At 40.6% G+C, this 24,913-nt stretch overlaps 2 protein-coding genes across 2 annotated transcripts in view; both read left to right on the top strand.

Annotated features, from left to right (window-relative positions):
* LOC126427227 (uncharacterized) overlaps positions 1–16,809 on the top strand; it is a 100,341-nt gene extending 83,532 nt beyond the window's left edge. The window contains exon 6 of the mRNA XM_050089466.1: positions 16,618–16,809. Coding sequence (XP_049945423.1) covers positions 16,618–16,659 — 42 coding nt within the window. The 3' untranslated portion in view covers positions 16,660–16,809. The remainder of the gene's footprint in view (positions 1–16,617) is intronic.
* Positions 16,810–17,959: 1,150 nt separating this feature from the next.
* On the top strand, positions 17,960–19,450 carry LOC126427185 (zinc finger protein 708-like; the record flags this gene model as incomplete). The annotated part of the gene is made up of 1 exon (XM_050089409.1): positions 17,960–19,450. A coding segment is annotated over one exon (1,068 nt), but the record flags the coding sequence as incomplete, so codon positions are not given.
* Positions 19,451–24,913: the final 5,463 nt, after the last annotated feature.

Below are 24,913 nucleotides of genomic sequence, written 5' to 3'. Positions count from 1 at the left end.
TTTTGATCATTAGCTTGATTGTGTTCCTATGATCGAACAGATTGCAACTGTTCCAGTATCTCCATCAAGGCCTCCCTATCTTTAATTGGGCTCCCGGATACAGTTTCTTGCATTTTCCGGTTCAATCTTCTTTTTATTGCAGATATCATATCATCACTCAGGGGTTGTTCCAAGGTCTCGTTCAATTCCCACAAATGTTCGGCAAATTCTCTCAACGCTCCTCTCCATGTATTAAGTGACTTGCGGTGTAGTAGGTCCTCAATTGCTGCACACTGATGACTTTTGCACCAGTATTTCTTCAAGAATTCCCCTTCAAACTGATCAAAACTAGTAGTCCCTTTCTTCTTCCTGACTCCCCAAGTGAAGGCCTCACCTTCCATTGCAACCCTCTCGTTATCCTCTTCTCGTTGCACGGCTATGGCATTTCTCAGATTGACAGCCAGTTGGTTTTGCCTATCTCCTATCCCCTTAACCGCATCATTGCATTGTTTCTGCCTCTGCGTCACCTCGGTGATTCGGTGACTGCAATTTGTTTCCACTTCGGTGGTCCTTTCTTCCAATTCGTCTTTAGTTTCTTCAATATCGTCTTCTATCTTTTTTGTTAACTTTCCTTCCATCTTCTCCACATCTCCCTGGACTTGGTCTATGCTCTTCTATAGCTTACTCTGTCTCTCGTTGATGTCCATCTTCAGCTGTTCTTGTAACTCCTGCATTTCCTTCTTCAGATTATATTCCATCTTCATTCGCGATGTTTTGAGCTCTTGTGTTAGAGTTTCCTTTGGTTTCTTGTAAATCTTCCTTAAATGATTTTCGGAGTATTTCAAAACTTTTTCTAGTTTCTTGGAAATCTTCCTTTAATGATTCTCTGAATTCTTGTAAATCTTCCTTTAATGATTCTCTGAATTCTTCTACCATTTCTCTTGTTGTCTTGGCCTCCTTTAACAACTCTGCTAACATCGACCGTATATCTGCATCCTCTGAAACTGGCTTACCTCTCGTCGTTTGTCCCGGTGTCTCGGGATTACTAGTTGAATGTGCTAATGGGCTTTCTAATGACAATCCACAATCACTGATTCCTGAATCATCTCTGTCTTCCTGTCCTGTCCCTTTCCTTTCAACTGCTGCCTCACAAACCTCCTGTTTATCTTCGGTAGACATGTTTGGTTTATTTTTAATGCACAGGCAAGTAATATAAAATAACCTCTAGTAACCCAAAACACTCCTAATTACCACAAAACTAATCAAACAGTAACTGCCGTATCTTCAGTTAATCCCAAAATTGGTACAATACGTATGAATACTGAACATAACGACTCTCAAAACCTAATAATTTCAAATATCAATTTTCACATACACAATTTATGTAAAATGTTTTAAATAAGATAAATCACACCATTCATTAAATCTATAAATGTAAAATCCCCAAAAACAATGAGCATATCTGTATAATCACCATTTAGACAGCACAGCATGCATCAATAAGTATGCTATATTTCAGAGTATGTTTCGAAAACTTTTCGGAAATTACTGTAATTGGGGACTTCTCCTAAGGTGAAACACAGTTTAAAACTGTTTATTTATCGTGAAGACAGTACACTGCAATTTAATGTTATGCTAACCAGTCGTCTTCACTCACCAACTGACGTTACCACGAGTCACGATGTTTTGACGTTTGAAGAGGGCGTGGCGCTGTACTGCCGCCGGAGCCGCGTGAAGTCACGCTGAAGATCTGTGGCGAGTTGTCGTAGTTCTCAGTTGGCTGCTCCGTGGCGCTGCAGGCGGGCGTAGTTTGTAGTTCGGCCGCTAGATGCCGGGTCAGCGCTCGGTGTCTCGAGGTCGCGCTGATCGCTGTCAGTGTAGTGTGTCTGCACCTGACCTACTCCTTGCACAGGTAGTTGGGATGACGTGTGAAATCACCTCGCGGATCGAAGCTCTTTGGCGCAGCTGCTACACGGGTCTGCGTGACGTCACTCAACAATTGCTTCGCCACATATATTGTCGCCTGCATAACAGTTTATGGGTCGACATGAAGTTACTCGATTTTCATCATTCAAAAAGCAATTTCAGTCATAATATTACTATTAAACACTTCTTTAAAGCTTTCGTGACGAATTCTTGACTCGTTTTGCTGTTGTAATGTTCACACGTGTCTTTCTTTGGTGTTCACTTTTCACAGTTTTTCGCGCGGATTTACGCTTTTGCACATTATAACACAGTTTATCGACACTATTACTCGTATTTAATATGGCGAAAAAACAGTTTATTCACAATCGTAAGATGCTATTACTTCGTATTGTTCAAAATGCACTGTTTCTTGTCGCGATTTTAAAGTTTATACTCTGCCTTGATCCGAAATTGAAAAAAGTATTTCCTCGCGTTAAGCAAGATAAAATTGCCTATTGTTCTTTACAATTCGTCCGAAAACTGAACAACGTCCTGTCAGAGTCGCCAAGGTGTAACACCTCCGATTTATTTCGACCCGACCTGATCTGATCGAATAGCAGCCCAATAATTATTATTAATGTGACCGTGTACCTAATGGGGCTGGCAGTCGGAATTGACTGCTACGTAAGTTGTTACTTTCCAGTTCGTCCTTCTCAAATGCTGTCATAATGAAATGTCTGGTAACAAGAAAAACACCAACACAGTTTCACTAATCACGAACCTATATTTGTCTCAAAAACACAAAAGGAGGAGACAGCCACTGCCTTCGTCATACATATCTAAATACGGCTAATCTCAGCACAGGCCTCTTCATTTCTCATTATTGTCACATGTTAATCCATCACTGCAATCCAAAGAGATGCTGGCGCGGTAGACGCGAAACCAAAATATGGGCACTAGAATATCACTAATCACTTGCATAATAGTACTTTTTCACTTTCCCGGTATTATTCTAGCACAAAGGGGTTAAACCGCGGCGATGGTAACTCCCTTTGTCGTTAAAGCCTTGCATTACAACAACTGGCCTCGACACCTCTGCCCACAACATGGGACTGACTCAACTCCACACTCGTTCTCGCAACACGACTCAATCGATTGTTCGCCCTATCGACCTGTGCCGAGTGCAAACTTATAGTAAGGGCCTACGGACCCCTTACAAGTTACAGGTAGACCAGTTTTTAAACGTTTCTTGTATGGACAGGCATTTTAAACAATTCGAACATATGCAACACTTCATACATGTTAATTGCAGTAACGTCATATGACATAATGGGCTCAGAGGTGTGAGGTGCACGGGGCAAAGTGTGCTGCTTGATAGTTGATGGAGCACTGGCCATGGCAGTGGAGGTGTTCATGGCTGGATGCTTATGCTCATAACAGTGAATATGCATTTGAACTGTACTGAAATCTTGGTCCTGTGCATGCAGAGCCAAGGGCACTTCGAACAGGAGCTGCTATATCTACAAGTAGCAGAAGCACAGGGTCCTCTCATCCCTCTCCTTCTCCCCTCCCCTCCCATAACCCCTTTCCATCCTGTGCACCTCAGGCACTAGTTCCTTTCCTGTTTTCTCTCTAACTCTCCCACCCTCCCTTCCTCTCTCCGTCTCCCATGTATCTTCCCAGCCCGTATCTCCAGGTAGGTTGAGATTCATAAACTGCCAGAAAATTCTATACAGGCTTATAAATCCATAACCATTCAATGTATTGATAAGGTTTACAGCTCCTATGGAAACGATACCATCTTTTAACATGGAAAAATGTACTTCCACCCAGTAAAAAGTTTTTCACCTTAGGAAGCGCGTTTCTAGCTGGGAAATCTGGAAATTTTTTCTTGTTTATATATACACCCAGTCAAGAAGGTATCTCTTTCGTATGAAATTAAGTGCCTATTGAGAAGAAATGCCATGCACAGGTGGTACAGCTGTTTTATCAGAACAGCAGCACTGCATTGCAGGAATATCATTGAAATAAATGGCTGTGAAGAGGCCCCATGTCAATAAATGTGTTGAAGAATACAATCAAGGAATTTGAAGAAATAAGTGAATTGGGTGGTGCAGCAGATTGCCATAGCGGTTGTTAAGTTGCTTTTAGCTACAGCTAATCATGCAGCAGATGCCTCAAATTCTGCAGTAAACGCTAGCGTTCTCACAGGATATCTCTCTCTCTCTCTCTCTCTCTCTCTCTCTCTCTCTCTCTCTCTCTCTCTCTCTCTCTCTCTCCCCCTCCCTCCCTCCCTACCTCCTTCCCTACCTCCCTCCTTCCCTCCTTAGTAGGTGGAACCAGATGTAATAGTTTTACGGTGATGTAAGAAACGACCCACCAGGGTAGCCGAGAGCACTAACATACTGCTTCCTGGATTCCAGTAGGCGTGCTGACCCCGGATCGAATCCACATGGCAGATTACCGACGAAGGGCCAGTGTGCCAGCCATCCTGGATGTGGTTTTTAGGTGGTTTTCTACACCCTGCTAGGTGAATAGCAGGCTGGTCCCCACATTCCACTTCAGTTACACAGATTGCAGACATTCGCATTTTCCCATGGATTACACTGGATGGAAACAGTTGGGGTACACTAATTCACTAGCCGGCCGGTGTGGCCGTGCGGTTCTAAGCGCTTCAGTTTGGAACCGCGTGACCGCTACGGTCGCAGGTTCGAATCCTGCCTCGGGCATGGATGTGTGTGATGTCGTTAGGTTAGTTAGGTTTAAGTAGTTCTAAGTTCTAGGGGACTGATGACCTCAGATGTTAAGTCCCATAATGCTCAGAACCATTTGAACCATTTGAACACTAATTCACTAATTATGTCCTGGAACGGGGGGAGGGACTTTAGGAATGGCGACCCCATCGTAATACTAGCCTGTATAATATGTAATGGCACTTTGCAACCAGCCTCGGCCAAAAGACTGAGTAAAGGTTGCGAAGTCCCATTGATCTGCCAAACCAACTAGTTGTTGGGTAGAGGAGTACTGGCGTAGATAAATCGAATGTAAGAAACTGTTTTTGTTCATAATGACAGCCCTTTGGTTGGAAAATTGAGAGAACAAAGGAAGGTTACAGCTATCATCCCAAAATTTTTAACAAATGTGGTGTAAACCATCAGCAGTGATACTGTCCAGGCTGTAGTATGTGTGTTGATAAAATACATGTGCACTTCCATCATCACTGCAACCATCAAAAAGAAACGCAAAGTATATCTATTTTAAAAAGCTGATAAGAATGCTCTTAACGCCCTCTTAAGAGACAGTCTTCACTCCTTCCGATCTGATCATGTAAGTGTAGAAAAGTTGTGGTATGTTTTCAAAGAGATAATATTGACAGCAATTGAGAGATACATACCACATAAATTAATAAGTGATGGCACTCATCCCCCATGGTACACTAGGTGGGTCAGATCGTTGTTGCAGAAGCAACGAAAAAAGCATGCCAAATTTAAAAGAGCGCAAAATCCTCAAGATTGGCAAAGTTTTACAGAACTTCGAAATATGGCGCGTACTTCAATGCGAGATTCTTTTGATAATTTCCAGAACGAAATTCTGTCTCGAAATCTGGCAGAAAACCAAAAGAGATTCTGGTCATACATAAGGCACACCAGTGGCAACATTCAATACCTTCACTGTGCGATAACAACGGTGAAGTCACTGAAGATAGTGCCACTAAAGCAGATTTATTAAACACGGTTTTCCGAAACGCCTTCACCAAAGAAGACGAAGTAAATATTCCTGAATTCCAATCAAGAACAACTGCCAAGATGAGAAACATAGAAGTAGATATCCTCGGAGTAACAAAGCAGCTTAAATCACTTAATAATGGCAAAGCCTCTGGTCCAGACTGTATACCAGTCAGGTTCCTCTCAGAGTATGCTGATAAAATAGCTCCATATTTAGCAATAATATACGACAACTTGCTCACCGAAAGATCCTTACCTAAAGACTGGAAAATTGCTCAAGTCACACAAATACCCAAAAAGGGAAGTAGGAGTAATTCGCTAAATTACAGGCCTATATCACTAACGTCGATTTGCAATAGGGTTTTGGAACATATACTGTATTCAAACATTCTACATCTACATCTACATTGATACTCCGCAAGCCACCCAACGGTGTGTGGCGGAGGGCACTTTACGTGCCACTGTCATTACCTCCCTTTCCTCTTCCAGTCACGTATGGTTCGCGGGAAGAACGACTGTCTGAAAGCCTCCGTGCGCGCTCTAATCTCTCTAATTTTACATTCGTGATCTCCTCGGGAGGTATAAGTAGGGGGAAGCAATATATTCGATACCTCATCCAGAAACGCACCCTCTCGAAACCTGGCGAGCAAGCTACACCGCGATGCAGAGCGCCTCTCTTGCAGAGTCTGCCACTTGAGTTTATTAAACATCTCCGTAACGCTATCACGGTTACCAAATAACCCTGTGACGAAACGCGCCGCTCTTCTTTGGATCTTCTCTATCTCCTCCGTCAGACCGATCTGGTACGGATCCCACACTGATGAGCAATACTCAAGTATAGGTCGAACGAGTGTTTTGTAAGCCACCTCCTTTGTTGATGGACTACATTTTCTAAGCACTCTCCCAATGAATCTCAACCTGGTACCCGCCTTACCAACAATTAGTTTTATATGATCATTCCACTTCAAATCGTTCCGCACGCATACTCCCAGATATTTTACAGAAGTAACTGCTACCAGTGTTTGTTCCGCTATCATATAATCATACAATAAAGGATCCTTCTTTCTATGTATTCGCAATACATTACATTTGTCTATGTTAAGGGTCAGTTGCCACTCCCTGCACCAAGTGCCTATCCGCTGCAGATCTTCCTGCATTTCGCTACAATTTTCTAATGCTGCAACTTCTCTGTATACTACAGCATCATCCGCGAAAAGCCGCATGGAACTTCCGACACTATCTACTAAGTCATTATATATTGTGAAAAGCAATGGGCCCATAACACTCCCCTGTGGCACGCCAGAGGTTACTTTAATGTCTGTAGACGTCTCTCCATTGATGACAACATGCTGTGTTCTGTTTGCTAAAAACTCTTCAATCCAGCCACACAGCTGATCTGATATTCCGTAGGCTCTTACTTTGTTTATCAGGCGACAGTGCGGAACTGTATCGAACGCCTTCCGGAAGTCAAGAAAAATAGCATCTACCTGGGAGCCTGCATCTAATATTTTCTGGGTCTCGTGAACAAATAAGGCGAGTTGGGTCTCACACGATCGCTGTTTCCGGAATCCATGTTGATTCCTACAAAGTAGATTCTGGGTTTCCAGAAATGACATGATACGCGAGCAAAAAACATGTTCTAAAATTCTACAAGAGATCGACGTCAGAGATATAGGTCTATAGTTTTGCGCATCTGCTCGACGACCCTTCTTGAAGACTGGGACTATCTGTGCTCTTTTCCAATCATTTGGAACCCTCCGTTCCTCTAGAGACTTGCGGTACACGGCTGTTAGAAGGGGGGCAAGTTCTTTCGCGTACTCTGTGTAGAATCAAATTGGTATCCCGTCAGGTCCAGTGGACTTTCCTCTATTGAGTGATTCCAGTTGCTTTTCTATTCCTTGGACACTTATTTCGATGTCAGCCATTTTTTCGTTTGTGCGAGGATTTAGAGAAGGAACTGCAGTGCGGTCTTCCTCTGTGAAACATCTTTGGAAAAAGGTGTTTAGTATTTCAGCTTTACGCGTGTCATCCTCTGTTTCAATGCCATCAGCATCCCGTAGTGTCTGGGTATGCTGTTTCGAGCCACTTACTGATTTAACGTAAGAGCAGAACTTCCTAGGATTTTCTGTCAAGTCGGTACATAGAATTTCACTTTCGAATTCAATGAACGCTTCACGCATAGCCCTCCTTACGCTAACTTTGACATCATTTAGCTTCTGTTTGTCTGAGAGGTTTTGGCTGCGTTTAAACTTGGAGTGGAGCTCTCTTTGCTTTCGCAGTAGTTTCCTAACTTTGTTGTTGTACCACGGTGGGTTTTTCCCGTCCCTCACAGTTTTACTCGGCACGTACCTGTCTAAAACGCATTTTACGATTGCCTTGAACTTTTTCCATAAACACTCAACATTGTCAGTGTCGGAACAGAAATTTTCGTTTTGATCTGTTAGGTAATCTGAAATCTGTCTTCTATTACTCTTGCTAAACAGATAAACCTTCCTCCCTTTTTTATATTCCTATTAACTTCCATATTCAGGGATGCTGTTACGGCCTTATGATCACTGATTCCCTGTTCTGTACATACAGAGTCGAAAAGTTCGGGTCTGTTTGTTATCAGTAGGTCCAAGATGTTATCTCCACGAGTCGGTTCTCTATTTAATTGCTCGAGGTAATTTTCGGATAGTGCACCCAGTATAATGCCACTCGATGCTCTGTCCCTACCACCCGTCCTAAACATCTGAGTGTCCCAGTCTATATCTGGTAAATTGAAATCTCCACCTAAGACTATAACATGCTGAGAAAATTTATGTGAAATGTATTCCAAATTTTCTCTCAGTTGTTCTGCCACTAATGCTGCTGAGTCGGGAGGTCGGTAAAAGGAGCCAATTATTAACCTAGTTCGGTTGTTTAGTGTAACCTCCACCCATAATAATTCACAGGAACTATCCACTTCTACTTCACTACAGGATAAACTACTACTAACAGCGACGAACACTCCACCACCGGTTGCATGCAATCTATCCTTTCTAAACACCGTCTGTACCTTTGTAAAAATTTCGGCAGAATTTATCTCTGGCTTAAGCCAGCTTTCTGTACCTATAACGATTTCAGCTTCGGTGCTTTCTATCAGCGCTTGAAGTTCCGGTACTTTACCAACGCAGCTTCGACAGTTGACAATTACAATACCGATTGCTGCTTGGTCCCCGCATGTCCTGACTTTGCCCCGCACCCGTTGAGGCTGTTGCCCTTTCTGTACTTGTCCAAGGCCATCTAACCTAAAAAACCGCCCAGCCCACGCCACACAACCCCTGCTACCCGTGTAGCCGCATGTTGCGTGTAGTGGACTCCTGACCTATCCAGCGGAACCCGAAACCCCACCACCCTATGGCGCAAGTCGAGGAATCTGCAGCCCACACGGTCGCAGAACCGTCTCAGCCTCTGATTCAGACCCTCCACTCGGCTCTGTACCAAAGGTCCGCAGTCAGTCCTGTCGACGATGCTGCAGATGGTGAGCTCTGCTTTCATCCCGCTAGCGAGACTGGCAGTCTTCACCAAATCAGATAGCCGCTGGAAGCCAGAGAGGATTTCCTCCGATCCATAGCGACACACATCATTGGTGCCGACATGAGCGACCACCTGCAGATGGGTGCACCCTGTACCCTTCATGGCATCCGGAAGGACCCTTTCCACATCTGGAATGACTCCCCCCCCGGTATGCACACGGAGTGCACATTGGTTTTCTTCCCCTCTCTTGCTGCCATTTCCCTAAGGGGCCCCATTACGTGCCTGACGTTGGAGCTCCCAACTACCAGTAAGCCCACCCTCTGCGACTGCCCGGATCTTGCAGACTGAGGGGCAACCTCTGGAACAGGACAAGCAGCCATGTCAGGCCGAAGATCAGTATCAGCCTGAGACAGAGCCTGAAACCGGTTCGTCAGACAAACTGGAGAGGCTTTCCGTTCAGCCCTCCGGAATGTCTTTCGCCCCCTGCCACACCTTGAGACGACCTCCCACTCTACCACAGGTGAGGGATCAGCCTCAATGCGGGCAGTATCCCGGGCAACCACAGTCGTAGTCCGATCAGGGGATGCGTGGGACGAGCTGGCCGTCCCCGACAAACCCCCATCCGGAACCCCACAGTGATGCCCATTGGCAACAGCCTCAAGCTGTGTGACCGAAGCCAACACTGCTTGAAGCTGGGAGCGAAGGGATGCCAACTCAGCCTCCATCCGAACACAGCAGTTGCAGTCCCTATCCATGCTAAAAACTGTTTTGCAAAGAACGTCTGAACTAATCTACAGAGAGCGCAAACAAATCGATAAAATTTAAATGGTTATTAAAATACAAGATTGCCTAGTAAATGCAGTAATGCTGCTACTTGCGCACTGCTGACACTGCTCGGCGGCGGAAGGAGACTAAGCGAAATTACACTATTCAGGTACTAAAACGCGATGCTACAACTCTCAAATACTATAATCCTGATCTATATTAACAACATAGGAGACAATCTGGGTAGCCGTCTTAAATTGTTTGCAGATGATTCTGTCATTTACCGTCTTGTAAAGTCATCACATGATAAAAATGACTTACAAAATGATTTAGATAAGATATCTGTATGGTGCAAAAAGTGGCAACTGACCCTGAATAAGGAAAAGGATGAAGTTATTCACATGAGTCCTAAAAGAAGTGTGCTAAATTACGATTAAACGATAAGTCACACAAAATTGAAGGCTGTAAATTCAACTAAATACTTACGGATTATAAATAACCTAAATTCGAACGATCGCATAGATAATATTGTGGGTAGAGAAAAAGGGAGAGAAGGAAACATAGTAGGTGAATATGGATAGGGGGTAAGAAATGAAATAGGAAGCCGTCTGGTAGAATTTTGCACAGAGCATAACTTAATCATAGCTAACACTTAGTTAAAGAATCATAAAAGAAGGTTGTACACATGGAAGAATCCTGGAGATACTAGAAGGGATCAGATAGATTATATAATGGTAAGACAGAGACTTATGAACCAGGTTTTAAATTGTAAGACATTTCCAGGGGCAGATGTGGACTCTGACCACAATCTATTGGTTATGAACTGTATATTAAAACTGAAGAAACTGCAATGGGAATTTAAGGAGATGGGACCTGGATAAACAGACTAAATCGGAGGTCGTACAGAGTTTCAGGGAGAGGATAAGGGAACAATTGTCACGAATGGGGGAAAGAAATACAGTAGAAGAAGAATAGGTAGCTTTGAGGAATGAAATAGTGAAGGCAGCTGAGGATCAAGTAGGTAAAAAGACGAGGGCAAGTAGAAATCCTTGGGTAACAGAAGAAATATTGAGTGTAATTGATGAAAGGAGAAAATATTAAAATGCAGTAAATGAAGCAGGCAAAAAGGAATACAAACGTCTCAAAAATGAGATTGACAGGAAGTGCAAAATAGCTAATCAGGGACAAATGTATGGCTGTAAAGGGTCATCTCATGAGGGGTAAGATAATTACTGCCTACAGGAAAATTAGAGAGACCTTCGGAGAAAAGAGAGCCACTTGCATGAATATAAAGAGCTCAGATGGAAACCCAGTCGTAAGCAAATAAGGGAAAGCAGAAAGGTGGAAGGAGTATACAGGGTGTTCCAAAAAGGTACGTCCAAACTTTCAGGAAACATTCCTCACACAAACAAAGAAAGAAAATGTGTTATGTGGACATATGTCCGGAAACGCTTTCCATGTTAGAGCTCATTTTATTACTTCTCTTCAAATCACATTAATCATGGAATGGAAACACACAGCAACAGAACATACCAGCGTGACTTCAAACACTTTTTTACAGGAAATGTTCAAAATGTCCTCAGTTAGCGAGGATACATGCATCCACCCTCCGTCACATGGAATCCCTGATGCGCTGATGCATCCCTGGAGAATGGCGTATTGTAACACAGCCATCCACAATACGAGCATGAAGAGTCTCTACATTTGGTACTAGGGTTGCGTAGAGAAGAGCTTTCAAATGCCCCCATAAATGAAAGTCAAGAGGGTTGAGGTCAGGAGAGCGTGGAAGCCATGGAATTGGTCTGCCTCTACCAATCCATCGCTCACCGAATCTGTTGTTGAGAAGTGTACAAACACTTCTACTGAAATGTGCAAGAGCTCCATCGTACATGAACCACATCTTGTGTCATACTTGTAAAGGTACATGTTCTAGCAGCACAGGTAGAATATCCCGTATGAAATCATGATAACGTACTCCATTGAGCGTAGGTGGAAGAACATGGGGCCCAATCAAGACATCACCAACAATGCCTGCCCAAATGTTCACAGAAAATGTGTGTTGATGAAGTGATTTCACAATTGCGTGCGGTTTCTCGTCAGCCCACACATGTTGATTGTGAAAATTTACAATTTGATCACGTTGAAATGAAGCCTCATCCGTAAAGAGAACATTTGGACTGAAATGAGGATTCACACATTGCTGGATGAACCATTCGCAGAAGTGTACCCGTGGAGGCCAATCAGCTGCTGATAGTGCCTGCACACGCTGTACATGGTACCGAAACAACTGGTTCTACCATAGCGCTCTCCATTCAGTGATGTGGTCAACGTTACCTTGCACAGCAGCAACGTCTCTGATGCTGACATTAGAGTTATCGTCAACCGCACAAAGAATTGCCTCATCCATTCTCCTCGTCATTCTAGGTCTTCCCCAGTCGCGATTCATAGGCTGGAATGTTCCGTGCTCCCTCAGACGCTGATCCATTGCTTCGAACGTCTTCCTGTCGGGACACCTTCGTTCTGGAAAACTGTATCGATACAAACGTACCACGCCACGGCTATTGCCCCGTCCTAATCCATACATCAAATGGGCATCTGCGAACTCCACATTTGTAAACATTGCACTGACTGCAAATCCACGTTCGTGATGAACACTAACCTGTTAATGCTACGTACTGATATGCTCGATGCTAGTACTGTAGAGCAATGAGTCGCATGTCAACACAAGCACCAAATTCAACATTACCTTCCTTCAATTGGGCCAACTGGTGGTGAATCGAGGAACTACAGTACATACTGACGAAACTAAAATGAGCTCTAACATGGAAATTATGCGTTTTCGGTCATGTCCACGTAACACTTTTCCTTTATTTGTGTGAGAGAAATGTTTCCTGAAAGTTTGGCCATACCTTTTTGTAACACCTTGTATAGAGGGTCTATACAAAGGCGATGTGCTTGAGGACAATATTATGGAAATGGAAGAGGATTTAGATGATGATGAAATGGGAGATACGATACTGCATAAAGAGTTTGACAGAGCACTGAGAGACCTGAGTTGAAACAAGGCCCCGGGAGTGGACAACATTCCATTAGAACTACTGATGGCCTTGGAAGAGCCAGTCCTGACAAAACTCTACCATCTGGTGAGCAAGATGTATGAAACAGGCGAAATACCTTCAGACTTCAAGAAGAATATAATAATTCCAAGCCCTAAGAAAGCAGGTGTTGACAGATGTGAAAATTACCGAACTATTAGTTTAATAAGTCACAGCTGCAAAATACTAACGCGAATTCTTTATAGATGAATGGAAAAACTGGTACAGGTCGGCCTCTGAGAAGATCAGTTTGGATTCTGTAGAAATATTGGAACACGTGAGGAATACTGACTCTACGACTTATCTTAGAAGAAAGATTAAGAAAAGGCAAACCTATGTTTCTAGCATTTGTAGACTTAGAGAAAGCTTTTGACAATGTTGACTGGAATACTCTCTTTCAAATTCTAAAGGTGGCAGGGGTAAAATACAGGCAGTTGAAGACTATTTACATTTTGTACAGAAATCAGATGGCAGTTACAAGAGTTGAGGGTCATGAAAGGGAAGCAGTGGTTGGGAATGGAGTGAGACAGGGTTGTAGCCTCTCCCCGATGTTATTTAATCTGTATATTGAGCGAGCAGTAAAGGAAACAAAATAAAAATTCGGAGTAAATATTAAAATCCATGGAGAAGAAATAAAAATTTTCAGGTTCGCCGATGACATTGTAATTCTGTCGGAGACAGCAAAGGACTGGGAAGAGCAGCTGAACAGAATGGACAGTGTCTTGAAAGGAGGATATAAGATGAACATCATCAAAAGCAAAACTAGGATAATGGAATGTAGTCGGGTGATGCTGAGGGAATTAGATTAGCTAATGAGCCATTTAAAGTAGTAGGTGAGTTTTGCTATTTGGGGGGAAAAATAACTGACGATGGACGAAGTAGATAGGATGTAAAATGTAGACTGGCAGTGACAGGGAAAGCGTTTCTGAAGAAGAGAAATGTATGAACATCGAGTATAGATTTAACTGTCAGGAAGTCGTTTCTGAAAGTATTTGTATGGAATGTAGCCATGTATGGAAGTGAAATATGGAGGATAAATAGTTTGGACAAAAAGAGAATAGAAGCTTTCGAAAAGTGGTGCTACACAAGAATGCTGAAGATAAGTTGGGTAGATCACGTAACTAATGAGGAGGTATTGACTAGAATTGGGGAGAAGAGGAGTTTGTGGCACAACTTGACGAGAAGAAGGGACCGGTTGGTAGGACATGTTCTGAGGCATCAAGGGATCACAAATTTAGCATTGGAGGGCTGCGTGGAGGGTAAAAATCGTAGAGGGAGACCAAGAGATGAATACACTAGCAGATTCAGAAGGATGTAGGTTGCAGTAGGTACTGGGAGATGATGAAGCTTGCACAGGATAGAGTATCATGGAGAGCTGCATCAAACCAGTTTCAGGACTGAATATAACAACAACAGAGCAAACCAAAGACTGCAATTCATTGCCAAAACACTTAGAAGGTGCAACAGGCCTACTAAAGAGACTGCTTACACCACGCTTGTCCACCCTTTTCTGGAGTATTGCTGTGTGGTGTGGGATCTGCGTCAGGTGGGACTGACAGATGACACTGAAAAAGTAAAAAAAATGGCAGCTCGTTCTGTATTATAGCGAAATAGGGGACATAGTGTCAGAGACATGGTATGTGAATTGGAGTGGCAATCACGAAAACAAAGGCGTTTTTCGTTGTGACAGGATCTTCTCATGAAATTTCAATCACCAGTTTTCTCCTCCGATTGGGAAAACATTCTGTTGGCACCCACTTACATAGGGAGAAATGATCATCACGATAAAATAAGAGAAATCAGGGCTCGCACTGATAAATTTAAGTGCTCGTTTTTCCTGCGCGCCGTTCTACAGTGGAATGGTAGACAGTGAGTTTGAAAGTGCTTCATTGAACCATCTGCGAGGCACTTTATTGTGAATAGCAGAGTAATCGTGTAGATGTAGATGAATACTTTATCAATGTACCTGCCACACGAAATGCTCTGCAGTGAAGATTAGGGATATGACAGAAGCACCCAGTATCTACACAAAGCTTACATGGTGGTCTCTAAAACAATTGATAAATAAAAACCTCAAAATTTATTTATTGCTAAAGCTTTCCAGAAATTCTGTTTCTTATTCTGGTTGGTTTATGGTTGACTGGCATATTGTAAAATTTTAATTGTAAGTTTTATTTCTAGTACTTTGACAAACAGAAAGGTATTTGTTTGAAATCTTATTTGCATATTTTTCTGATGTGTTTTATCATTATTGGTGTTCAGTTACTTCACTTACATGTGTATGAAAATACAAGTTGTAAATTATTGAGTTATAAGAGTTACAATATTTAGTGATTCAGTTGTCAACTTCTAGAATCTGAGACACCATGATACCAGTTACATTTAAAAAAGTCGTGTGATCCAATTAATTGTTCAAAAACACTCGAAATTTACCAGATACCATGCCAAACAAAACTATATACTCAACACAATGGAAAAAAGTGAAAAGGTACAGTCAGAACAAGAGAAAACTCTGGAGCCTGCACACCTTCAGTAGTTTGTAATCTTTCATATCTACCTATGTACATACTGGGGACCTGAAAAACATTACAGTTCTTTTCTGTGAGAAAGGGTTTAACTGCAGGTATAATAATGAAACCCAGATACTACAGGTGCAGCTCATGCATCAGCTGTTATCACCGCCACTCAGTATGTAGTGCTACCCTTCAGTATTTAATGGGTGTTGATGTGACCATTTATGTGTGCGTCCTTCAGTCAACGGTGTTCTGCAATGCCAGGAGACCAGATGTTGGGAAAATGTAAAAATTTTCAAGAAGGCTCACTCCAAGTGTACTGGAAAATTTGCAACCATTTCCATCTGTTCAGACAATATTTCCATTCGTGGAAGGCTTCATATAAGTTGCAGTGCCAAAAACAGTTTTAGATTAAAACCATCTGCAAGTGTGTCATTCACATTCATTCATCAGTATGGAAATTTATTCCCTTGATTGATGTCACATTGATTCTTGTTCATGAACAGTCATGGTTCAGCTGATCAACATCCATTGTAGATAACTAATGAAAATATTGATGCTTGCACTAGTAATTGATTTATTTGGAATCAAACAAAAAAATTGTTTACCAGGTGAAATAAATTTACCATTCGTAGAGGTGAAAGTGTTGGCAAAACAAGGAGAATGCACTTACAGAGCTAACATAATCGAAGAGGAACATTTAGAAATTATTTCTCTTAAATAAATCTGAAATACCTTGAACTTAAAAATTTTGAATTAAAACATGTAATTGATTCATTTTTGATACATTTCATAAATTGTTGTAGACTATTTACTTGTATCACTGTATTTTAAGAAGTAACACATGAAAGTGAAGTATTTTAGTTCTAATCTAAGAATTTCAGATCAAATCGGCAGTGACTCAGAATAATCATTATTGAATTTCCTCTGGTTATTATCGTTTTAAACCACTTTTACCTCATCAGTTCTTTACTTCTGGTGGAATATTATAATTTTAAATCGGTAACAGTTACTGAATATTCCAATTCGTATGCACTTTTATGACTTGTGGCTTATAGTACTGGATTTATGGTCACTCAAATATTTTTTCTTTGTTGTATATCTCAATATTTTAACATTATCCTCCTCACTCCTCAGATTTACTCAGAGTACTGGTGGGAGTTGCAGCATATCATGTGAAGAAACTTGTCACCATAGACTGGTCCAGGATGAGTTGGTGATAGGCATGGAGAAGTCAACACATGGGTTCAGTACCAATACAGAAGATCTGACTATTGATAAGGAATGCTCAGTTGCCACCCAATATGACTGTAGTACTAGGGGAAAGGAATTACATGTATATAGCTGTAATTTCTGCCAACAGAGCTTTTCTTCAAAATACAGACTCATAATGCATGTGTTTATGCACATTGATGGAACGCAACCACCTTTGTATGTTTGTAAGTGGTGTGGTGAGGTATTTCACAGTAATGTTGGCTTGAAAAAGCATATGAGAATGAGTGAGAATTGTCGAGTTTTAACTGCTGACAGTCATGAAAAATATGGACATAGTGATGAGCATCAAACCACTACCTCGTTGGATAGCGAGGCAGAAGTTTCTGTCACAGAATACAATGACCAGTCTTCATGTAAGGAAACTTGGAAAGATTCAAAGAAGCCCTCTAATGACATATGTAACACACATATGACAAATGATAGAGAGAAAACAAGTAATTATGGAACTTTGTCTATAGCTGTTAATGTCAGTGCCCAGGCTGATCTACTTACTGCAAACAGAACTCACAGATGTGGTATTTGTGGCAAATTGTTTGCTAGGTATGGTGATCTCAACGGACATGTTTCCATTCATACTGAGAAAAGACTTCACAAATGTGATATTTGTGAGAAATGGTTTGCCCACTCACGGTATCTAAAGGCTCACACATTAATTCACACTAGGAAGAAACCTTACATGTGCGAGATTTGTGGGAAATCTTTTACTATGATAGGTGACTTCAAGAAACACACATTGATTCACACTGGAAATAAACCTCACAAATGTGATATTTGTGAGAAATGGTTTACCCAGTCACGTTATCTAAAGGCTCACACATTAATTCACACTAGGAAGAAGCCTTACATGTGCGAGATTTGTGGGAAATCTTTTACTAGGATAGGTGACTTCAAGAAACACACATTGATTCACACTGGAAATAAACCTCACAAATGTGATATTTGTGAGAGATGGTTTGCCCAGTCACGTTATCTAAAGGCTCACACATTAATTCACACTAGGAAGAAACCATACATTTGCGAGAGTTGTGGGAAATCTTTTACTGTGTTAGGTGATCTCAAGAAACATAAATTAATTCACACTGGAAATAAACCTCACAAATGTGAGATTTGTGGGAAATCTTTTACTAAGTTAAGTACTCTCAAACAACATTCATTAATTCACACTGGAAAGATACCTCACAAATGTGAGATTTGTGGGAAATCTTTTGCTGCATCAGGCTATCTCAAGAATCATGTTTTAATTCACACTGAAAAGGAACCACACAAATGTGAGATTTGTGGGAAATCATTTGCTGCGTCAGGCTCTCTCAAGAGACATTCATTAATTCACACTGGAAATGAACCTCGCAAATGCGAGACTTGTGGGAAATCTTTTTCTATATTAGGCAATCTTAACGAACACGCATTAATTCACACTGGAGAGAAACCTCACCTATGTGAGATTTGTGGGAAATCTTTTACTATATTAAGCAGTCTTAACAAACACTTATTTATTCACACTGGAAAGAAACCTCACCTATGTGAGATTTGTGGGAAATCTTTTTGTTGGCCATACGATCTCAAGAACCATGTATTAATTCACACTGGAAAGAAACCTCACAAATGTGAGATTTGTGGGAAATCTTTTACTATGTTGCGTAATCTCAAGAAACATTCATTAATTCACACTGGAAAGAAACCTCACAAATGTGAGATTTGTGGGAAATCTTTTGCTGCGTCAGGCTCTCTCCAGAAACATTCATTAACTCACACTGGAAAGAAACCGCACAAATGTGTGATTTGTGGGAAATCTTTCACTATGTCAAGCCATCTCAAGAAACATGTATTAATTCACACTGGAAAGATAACCTACATGTGCGAGACTTGTGGGAAATCTTTTACTATGTTAGGTGATCTCAACAGACATGTATTAATTCACTCTGGAAAGAAACCTCACAAATGTGAGATTTGTGGGAAATCTTTTACTGTATTAGGCATTCTTAACAAACATTTATTAATTCACGCTGGAAAGAAACCTCACAAATGTGAGACTTGTGGGAAATCTTTTACTGTGTTAGGTGATCTCAAGAAACACGTATTAATTCACACTGGAAAGAAACCTCACAAATGTGAGATCTGTGGGGAATCTTTTGCTACATCAGGTGATCTCAAGACACATGCATTTGAACACACTGGAAATGGACCTCACAAATGTGGTATCTGTGACAAAAGTTTCACTTACTTGGATACTCTCAAGACACATGCATTACTTCATATCAGAAAGAAAATGTAAGAATGTGTTAGTTTACGCAAATAGGTTTTCGTGGTTGGTGCCCTCAAGGCCTATAAAATAATGTATGTACCAGGGGACAATAAATTGTACATTCGGCGAAATAACTTTAAAATCTGGTAGAATTGTGAAAAAACTTGTAATGATGTGTACTATAGAGTGCTATCAGATAATGTGACAAAAAATTCATATCTGTAGCTTCATATGTCAAGAAATGGTATTACCAAATACTCAAGAAACATGAATCAAATGTGTTTTTGTCATTAGCACTGCTGCTTTTTCCCATTGATCTTGCGACATGAAGATTGTGAATTGTGATAAATCCTCACATTTGTCAGTAATCATAAGTATCTTGCAATATTCAGTATAAGGCCAACGAAGTGTGACGACTTGCTGCTTAATATTCCAAACAAAGTCATCATGTAGTACTTGTAACTGTATTTTAGAAACAGTGACAGTAAAAATATATTCATGGCACTTGCTTCATTGAGGCTAGTAAACTCAATACTGGAGAAACATGATTATAACAATTATTTTACTCAGATATATTTTCTTAAGAGACTTGGTGTGTCATTAATAGTGTGTACATTTATGTTCTGTTGGTACTAATCCTGCATTAGTAAACATAACAACAAATATAATAACCTGCTTAATAGCATGTTTGGCCACCTTTGGAATACAGTACTTTGACAATTCTACATGATATGGACTTGACACATCATTTACATGCTTCTGGGTGTATGTTGCACCAGTTGTATTCCACACGTTCAGATTAGCTAAATGGTATGGTCAAGACATCAGTGTTAGTTACCATGCTACTCAGACCATGCACATGTGACATGGACAATTATCTTGCTGAAAGATGCCTCCACTATGGGAGAGCACACCAGGAATGAAGGAATGCATGCAGTTGCAATAAATGTCATGTAGTCTGCAACTGTCATGATGCCTTCTGTTGCTAACAGGTGTCCCACAGGAGCCAAAGTGACTGCCCCATAGCATAATGGGCCCTCTGGTGCCATTCATTTAGATGATAGCATATCTGGATGTGCAACTGACCTGGTGTAACAGGCAATGTCACCCATCCTGACAGTTACATTTGAATTGACCTTCACTCCAGCCTCAATGATCCCTTGCACACTGCAGTTGCAAGTGAACATTTTGGTGGATCGGTATGGAAACATACAGTGACCATGTTCCAGAGCCACACATTCAGCAATATACATTGAACTGTGGGTTCCAAAACGTGTATGGCTGTCCCAGCGTTGATTTCTGTCATCAGATATGCCACATATTGCCACATCTCCAGCTTTACAGAGCAGGCAAGCTTCTGACCTCCATACTTTGTGAAGAAGTATAGATGTATTACATCTTATCATAATGTTATGGACTTATTACCTTTCAGCCACTTTCCTCAGATGTTCACAACAGCAGCATAGATCCATTGTACCAACTTCACCACTTTTGAGGTTCTAGTTCCCAACTGCTATGCCACTTTAACTTGCCCTTTGCTAAAGTCATTTACATCATTAAATTTACATGTTTGCAGCTCACCTTACTGATAGAACAGAAAGTGTAAATCTCTGGTCTGCTTATATACTTGTAATCTGCTTACTGCATCATGTGCATACAACGTGGCATTCATTCTCCTCATGAACAGTGTTCATGACATTTTTGCCCATCAGTGCATCTTCATGTAAATGGGTCAGATGCGGAAATATGTAATCTAAGAAATTCATCATGCTTGGTTGCCATTTACACTAGTGCACAATAGCTATATTTTTTGTGAAATATTTTTGTTTCACAAAGCTCTGTACATAATTCAGGAATAATATAGGTAAGTGTTATCCAACAGCGTAAGTTCTACAAAAAAAAAGAAATAGGTAAACAAACATTAGGTGTTATGATTTGATTCCAGTTTCTTTTTATACACAAGAACAACACTTGGGAGAGCTCAGAACGTGAGCATTAAATATTTCTTGTGTTATATTCAAAGATGTTTCCATTGTGGGTATTTTTCTTAATTTGTAGTAAATATACATGAGGTTTTTGGAAAATTGTAGTTATGCTTCAGTTTCAATTTCAGAACGATTGTTTTTAATTTTGATTTCCTACCTATTTGTTATTGTTGAAAGTGGTTTAGTATGTTTCATCATATGTGTAACAATGGGAGATAGTTATAATTAAGTGATTGGCATTGTTCTATAGTTATAATTAAGTGTTTGGCACTTCTGTGTTGCTACACTTCAGCTGTGACACTTTGTAGTGATATGATTACATTGTATTTCATCTTTCCCATGATAGTACATCCACAACTGCTGTATGGGTTATTCATAATAGACAACATCCGCATACATTTGTATTAAATATTATTTTCCAATAAAAGGAAAGAAAAACCGGGTTTCTGGACAATAGCCTTATATTCCAATGAATCTGAAAATGTACTACAAAGTGTGGCGACTATACATAATATGAATCTCTAAGAAACAGTAAAATTTGTATTAACATGTTAAAAAAAGGTACACAATATGGACTGAATATCTATAGGCGTCAGCTAAAGATGGGTCAAATGGTGTTTCTCTGGTACATGAGATGTAAGCAGAAATTAAACATATTCAGTGGTTGTGTGGAAAACCATCCAAAGAACTGAGTCTCCATAAACACTGTACATACCCATAAATTAAAGAGTGTAACTGCACCTATTAAAATAATAAGCTAATCACTACAGAATAAACTGTTGTATAAGAATTGTCAAGGACAAATCAGTTGTAGGTTGTGGATGCAGGAGTAAGGGTAATCAAGCATATTGTTTAAAATAAACAACAATGAGGAGTACTTTAAAACAACTAACTGGTATTTACATGAGAACTTTACTTGTAAGGCCACTAACAGACTGATGGGCATAGTGCTGGAGAATTGAATAGAAGCACACCTCTGAACAGACTGAAAGCTGGTTGCCAATAGTGAGCCAAATTTATCCCCGATATGGCCTATGGCCCCATGTGACCATTAACAGCGGTCTCATTGGGTGCTGGATGGTTTTCTAGGTTTCCCTCACTAAGGATGCTTCTCGGAAGTGTCTCCTCATCAGTATCCTCTGTCAGAATTGTATGAATGTGAACAAGGCATATACAGTGGTAACCTATACAGAACTAGCCCCTGAATAGCCACAGCTCTGAAGTGAAACGTATTTTATAAAGTGTTCCCCACTCGGTGTATCAATCTACCACACACACACTTCACTCCCCCTCCATAGCAGCAGGCTAATTATTTCAAAATTACAAAAGTAGTAGTTTGATGTTGGAAAATGCTCCTTTGGACCGGTGGCTCTTGCTAAAGGATGCAACATTCTAATAGGGGAAACAAATAATTTCCAAAATGCAGTAAAAAACGTGGACATGAATAGAAAACTAAAAGTGTTTAAGAAGTGACAAATAATAGTACAATAATTTAGAGTTCGAATTGGCCAATTTTGGCTATTGTAGAAATAATTTTGGCTATTGTAGAAATATACGCAGCTAACTGAAATGGTGCACTGATACAGTGGTGTGGTGGTGCTGAGGCAACAGGTGTGCTGACCATGTACTGAGCCAGCAGGGACAGCATGAGGGCTGCCAAGATACATCAGCTGGGCAGTGGCTAAGCTGGTGCAATGGTGATGCCAGTGGACAGTGATGGAATATTGTGGTTCAGAATGACAGCATTGGGGCCAGCAAATGTTGTTACCAGTTGTGAAGGTCTAGGCTCGCAGATCATGAAAGGCTGTAACATTGCATCAGATGGGTGCATCATCGAAGGTTGGATGGTTATTTCCATACAAAAGGAGGTCTAGCTCAATAATATTAATAAGAGTTATTACTTTTCCTATAATATCTGCAGTTTGTAGTATAAAAGTTAAAATTACAAAGTTATTGAAGGATACATTACAAACTGATTATATATCCATAATAAACTAATCTCATTAAGACAACTGTAACACTTTCATTGTTTTATTAAATCTTATTTCATGTACTTAGGTTGACAACCCTGTAGCCAGGCAGATGTGCGTGTATGAAGCTCTCACTAAGTTAAGCGATTAATATTGAAATAAGAGCTAATTTAGTTAATGTTACATTTTAGACTAGTGCATTTACTTCGTATCTAATCTATGTATTGAAGGTTTTGCTTTTCTAAACGTAATTACATCGAAAAGGAAATATTTTGTAAAGGCCGGCAGTTGCGTTGTTGTTTACATATTTTGGCGTAAATTTTGTATGAGTGTAGATATTTGTTTTTGACTAGACTTAACTCTTCAAAGTTAAATTAATTCGTGTCTCTCATCCAGAATTTGTGTGGTTGATTAAAAGTTTCTGAGCCAAGTTTATAAGTTTGTTTACATTAGTGTTTAGTTACATACTAGGACAGGTTAAAACCTATTGTGCTGTTGAAGTTATTTTCTGCTTTTGTGTCACGTTTTACTATCAAACCATTTGTGACAAGTGTGGTGGTTGCCGTAGAAATTTGAAAGAGTGAGTGTTCTGTATAGACTGTAGGTTGTGGTTTCATTGGGGAGAGTGTAGCGGAGAGGAAACAAGGATAGATAATGAGGCTCTTCCATGGCAGTGTAGGTTACATAGAAAGGATAGAAAAATCGTGGAACTGGTGGCAAAGATTTGTGCCCTTAAGGCTGAATTAGAAATCGCGAATTTGGAATTATTTAAGCTAAGGGAGGAAAAGGACTCTGGGCGCTGGTAAAAGGTAGCAAGCAAAGGACGAAGAAGGGAAACAGTTGATAAAACTTATAAAATTCAGTTAGGAAATCAGCTTGGCTTGCTATCTGAAGTAGTGGAGGAAGGGCCTCATCCAGATTTAGTTGAATGTAGGTTGAAGCAGAATATTAGCTTAAAGAAAAAAGACAGGTCGGGATCAAACCAGAATAGGAAAAGAAAAATTCTGCTTATAGGTAGCAGTCATGGGAGGGGTGTGGGCCAACAGCTACAGGAGAAATTAGGGACAGAGTACCAGGTCATAAGTTTTGTGAAACCAAGTGCTAGCCTTAGCCAGGTGACAGAAAACTTATGTCAGCTATGCAAGGACTTTGAGAAGGAAAATCAGGTAATTATAGTTGGGGGAACAGTAAGCAGCCTGGCTATGAATCCAGGGTATAGTATTAGGAGTGATCTGGATGAAATAGGAACAGAAACTGGGCACATGAAAGTTGGGTTTTTGGAGGTATTTCAGTGCTATGATCAGCCCTGGGTATCGCATGTTAACACAGAACTGAACAGGATGCTCCAGACACCGGCAAAGTCTCACATGAGTGTTGGTCCAGTTGATGCTATTGGCAGGTGGGGCTACACTACACATGGCCTGCACCTTATTAGGAAGGGGGAAGATAAATTAGCTTCTCTATTAGCAGATACTGTAAGGGGGGCCACAGACACACAAGGGGTGATCCCTGTGGTTATTGCGACCAAGGCAGACAGGTTTTTTTAGGTTAAAGTCAATTTCCAGACAGACAACAACCAAGGAAAATAGAAGAAAAGAAACTTCATGCACAGCAAACAAGGATAAAGCTAAGGATGATATCAACTTCACCAAAATATCAGAGGAATAAAAAAAAGTAGGTGAGCTGATAATGTATTTAGATGATCTCGAAAATAAGAATGAGATTGATATACTTTGTCTGTATGAGCACCATGTAACTGTGGGGATGGAAAATGTCAGTATAAATGGGTATCATTTAGCATCTTACACTTGTAGATCTAGTATGGATAAAGGAGGAGTTGCCATTTTTATAAAACAAGGGTATAAATACAGAACTGTTGAAGTGAGCAAATTTTGGGTTGATCAGCACTTTGAGGTTTGTGCATGTTAACTTCAGCTAGATAATGTTGATATTAGCAACAG

Source organism: Schistocerca serialis, chromosome 11 (genome assembly GCF_023864345.2).
Source record: "Schistocerca serialis cubense isolate TAMUIC-IGC-003099 chromosome 11, iqSchSeri2.2, whole genome shotgun sequence".
NCBI classification, from domain to species: Eukaryota; Metazoa; Arthropoda; class Insecta; order Orthoptera; family Acrididae; genus Schistocerca; species Schistocerca serialis.
The sequence above is the reverse complement of the archived record's forward strand: the minus strand, read 5'-3'. Positions and strand labels throughout refer to the sequence as shown.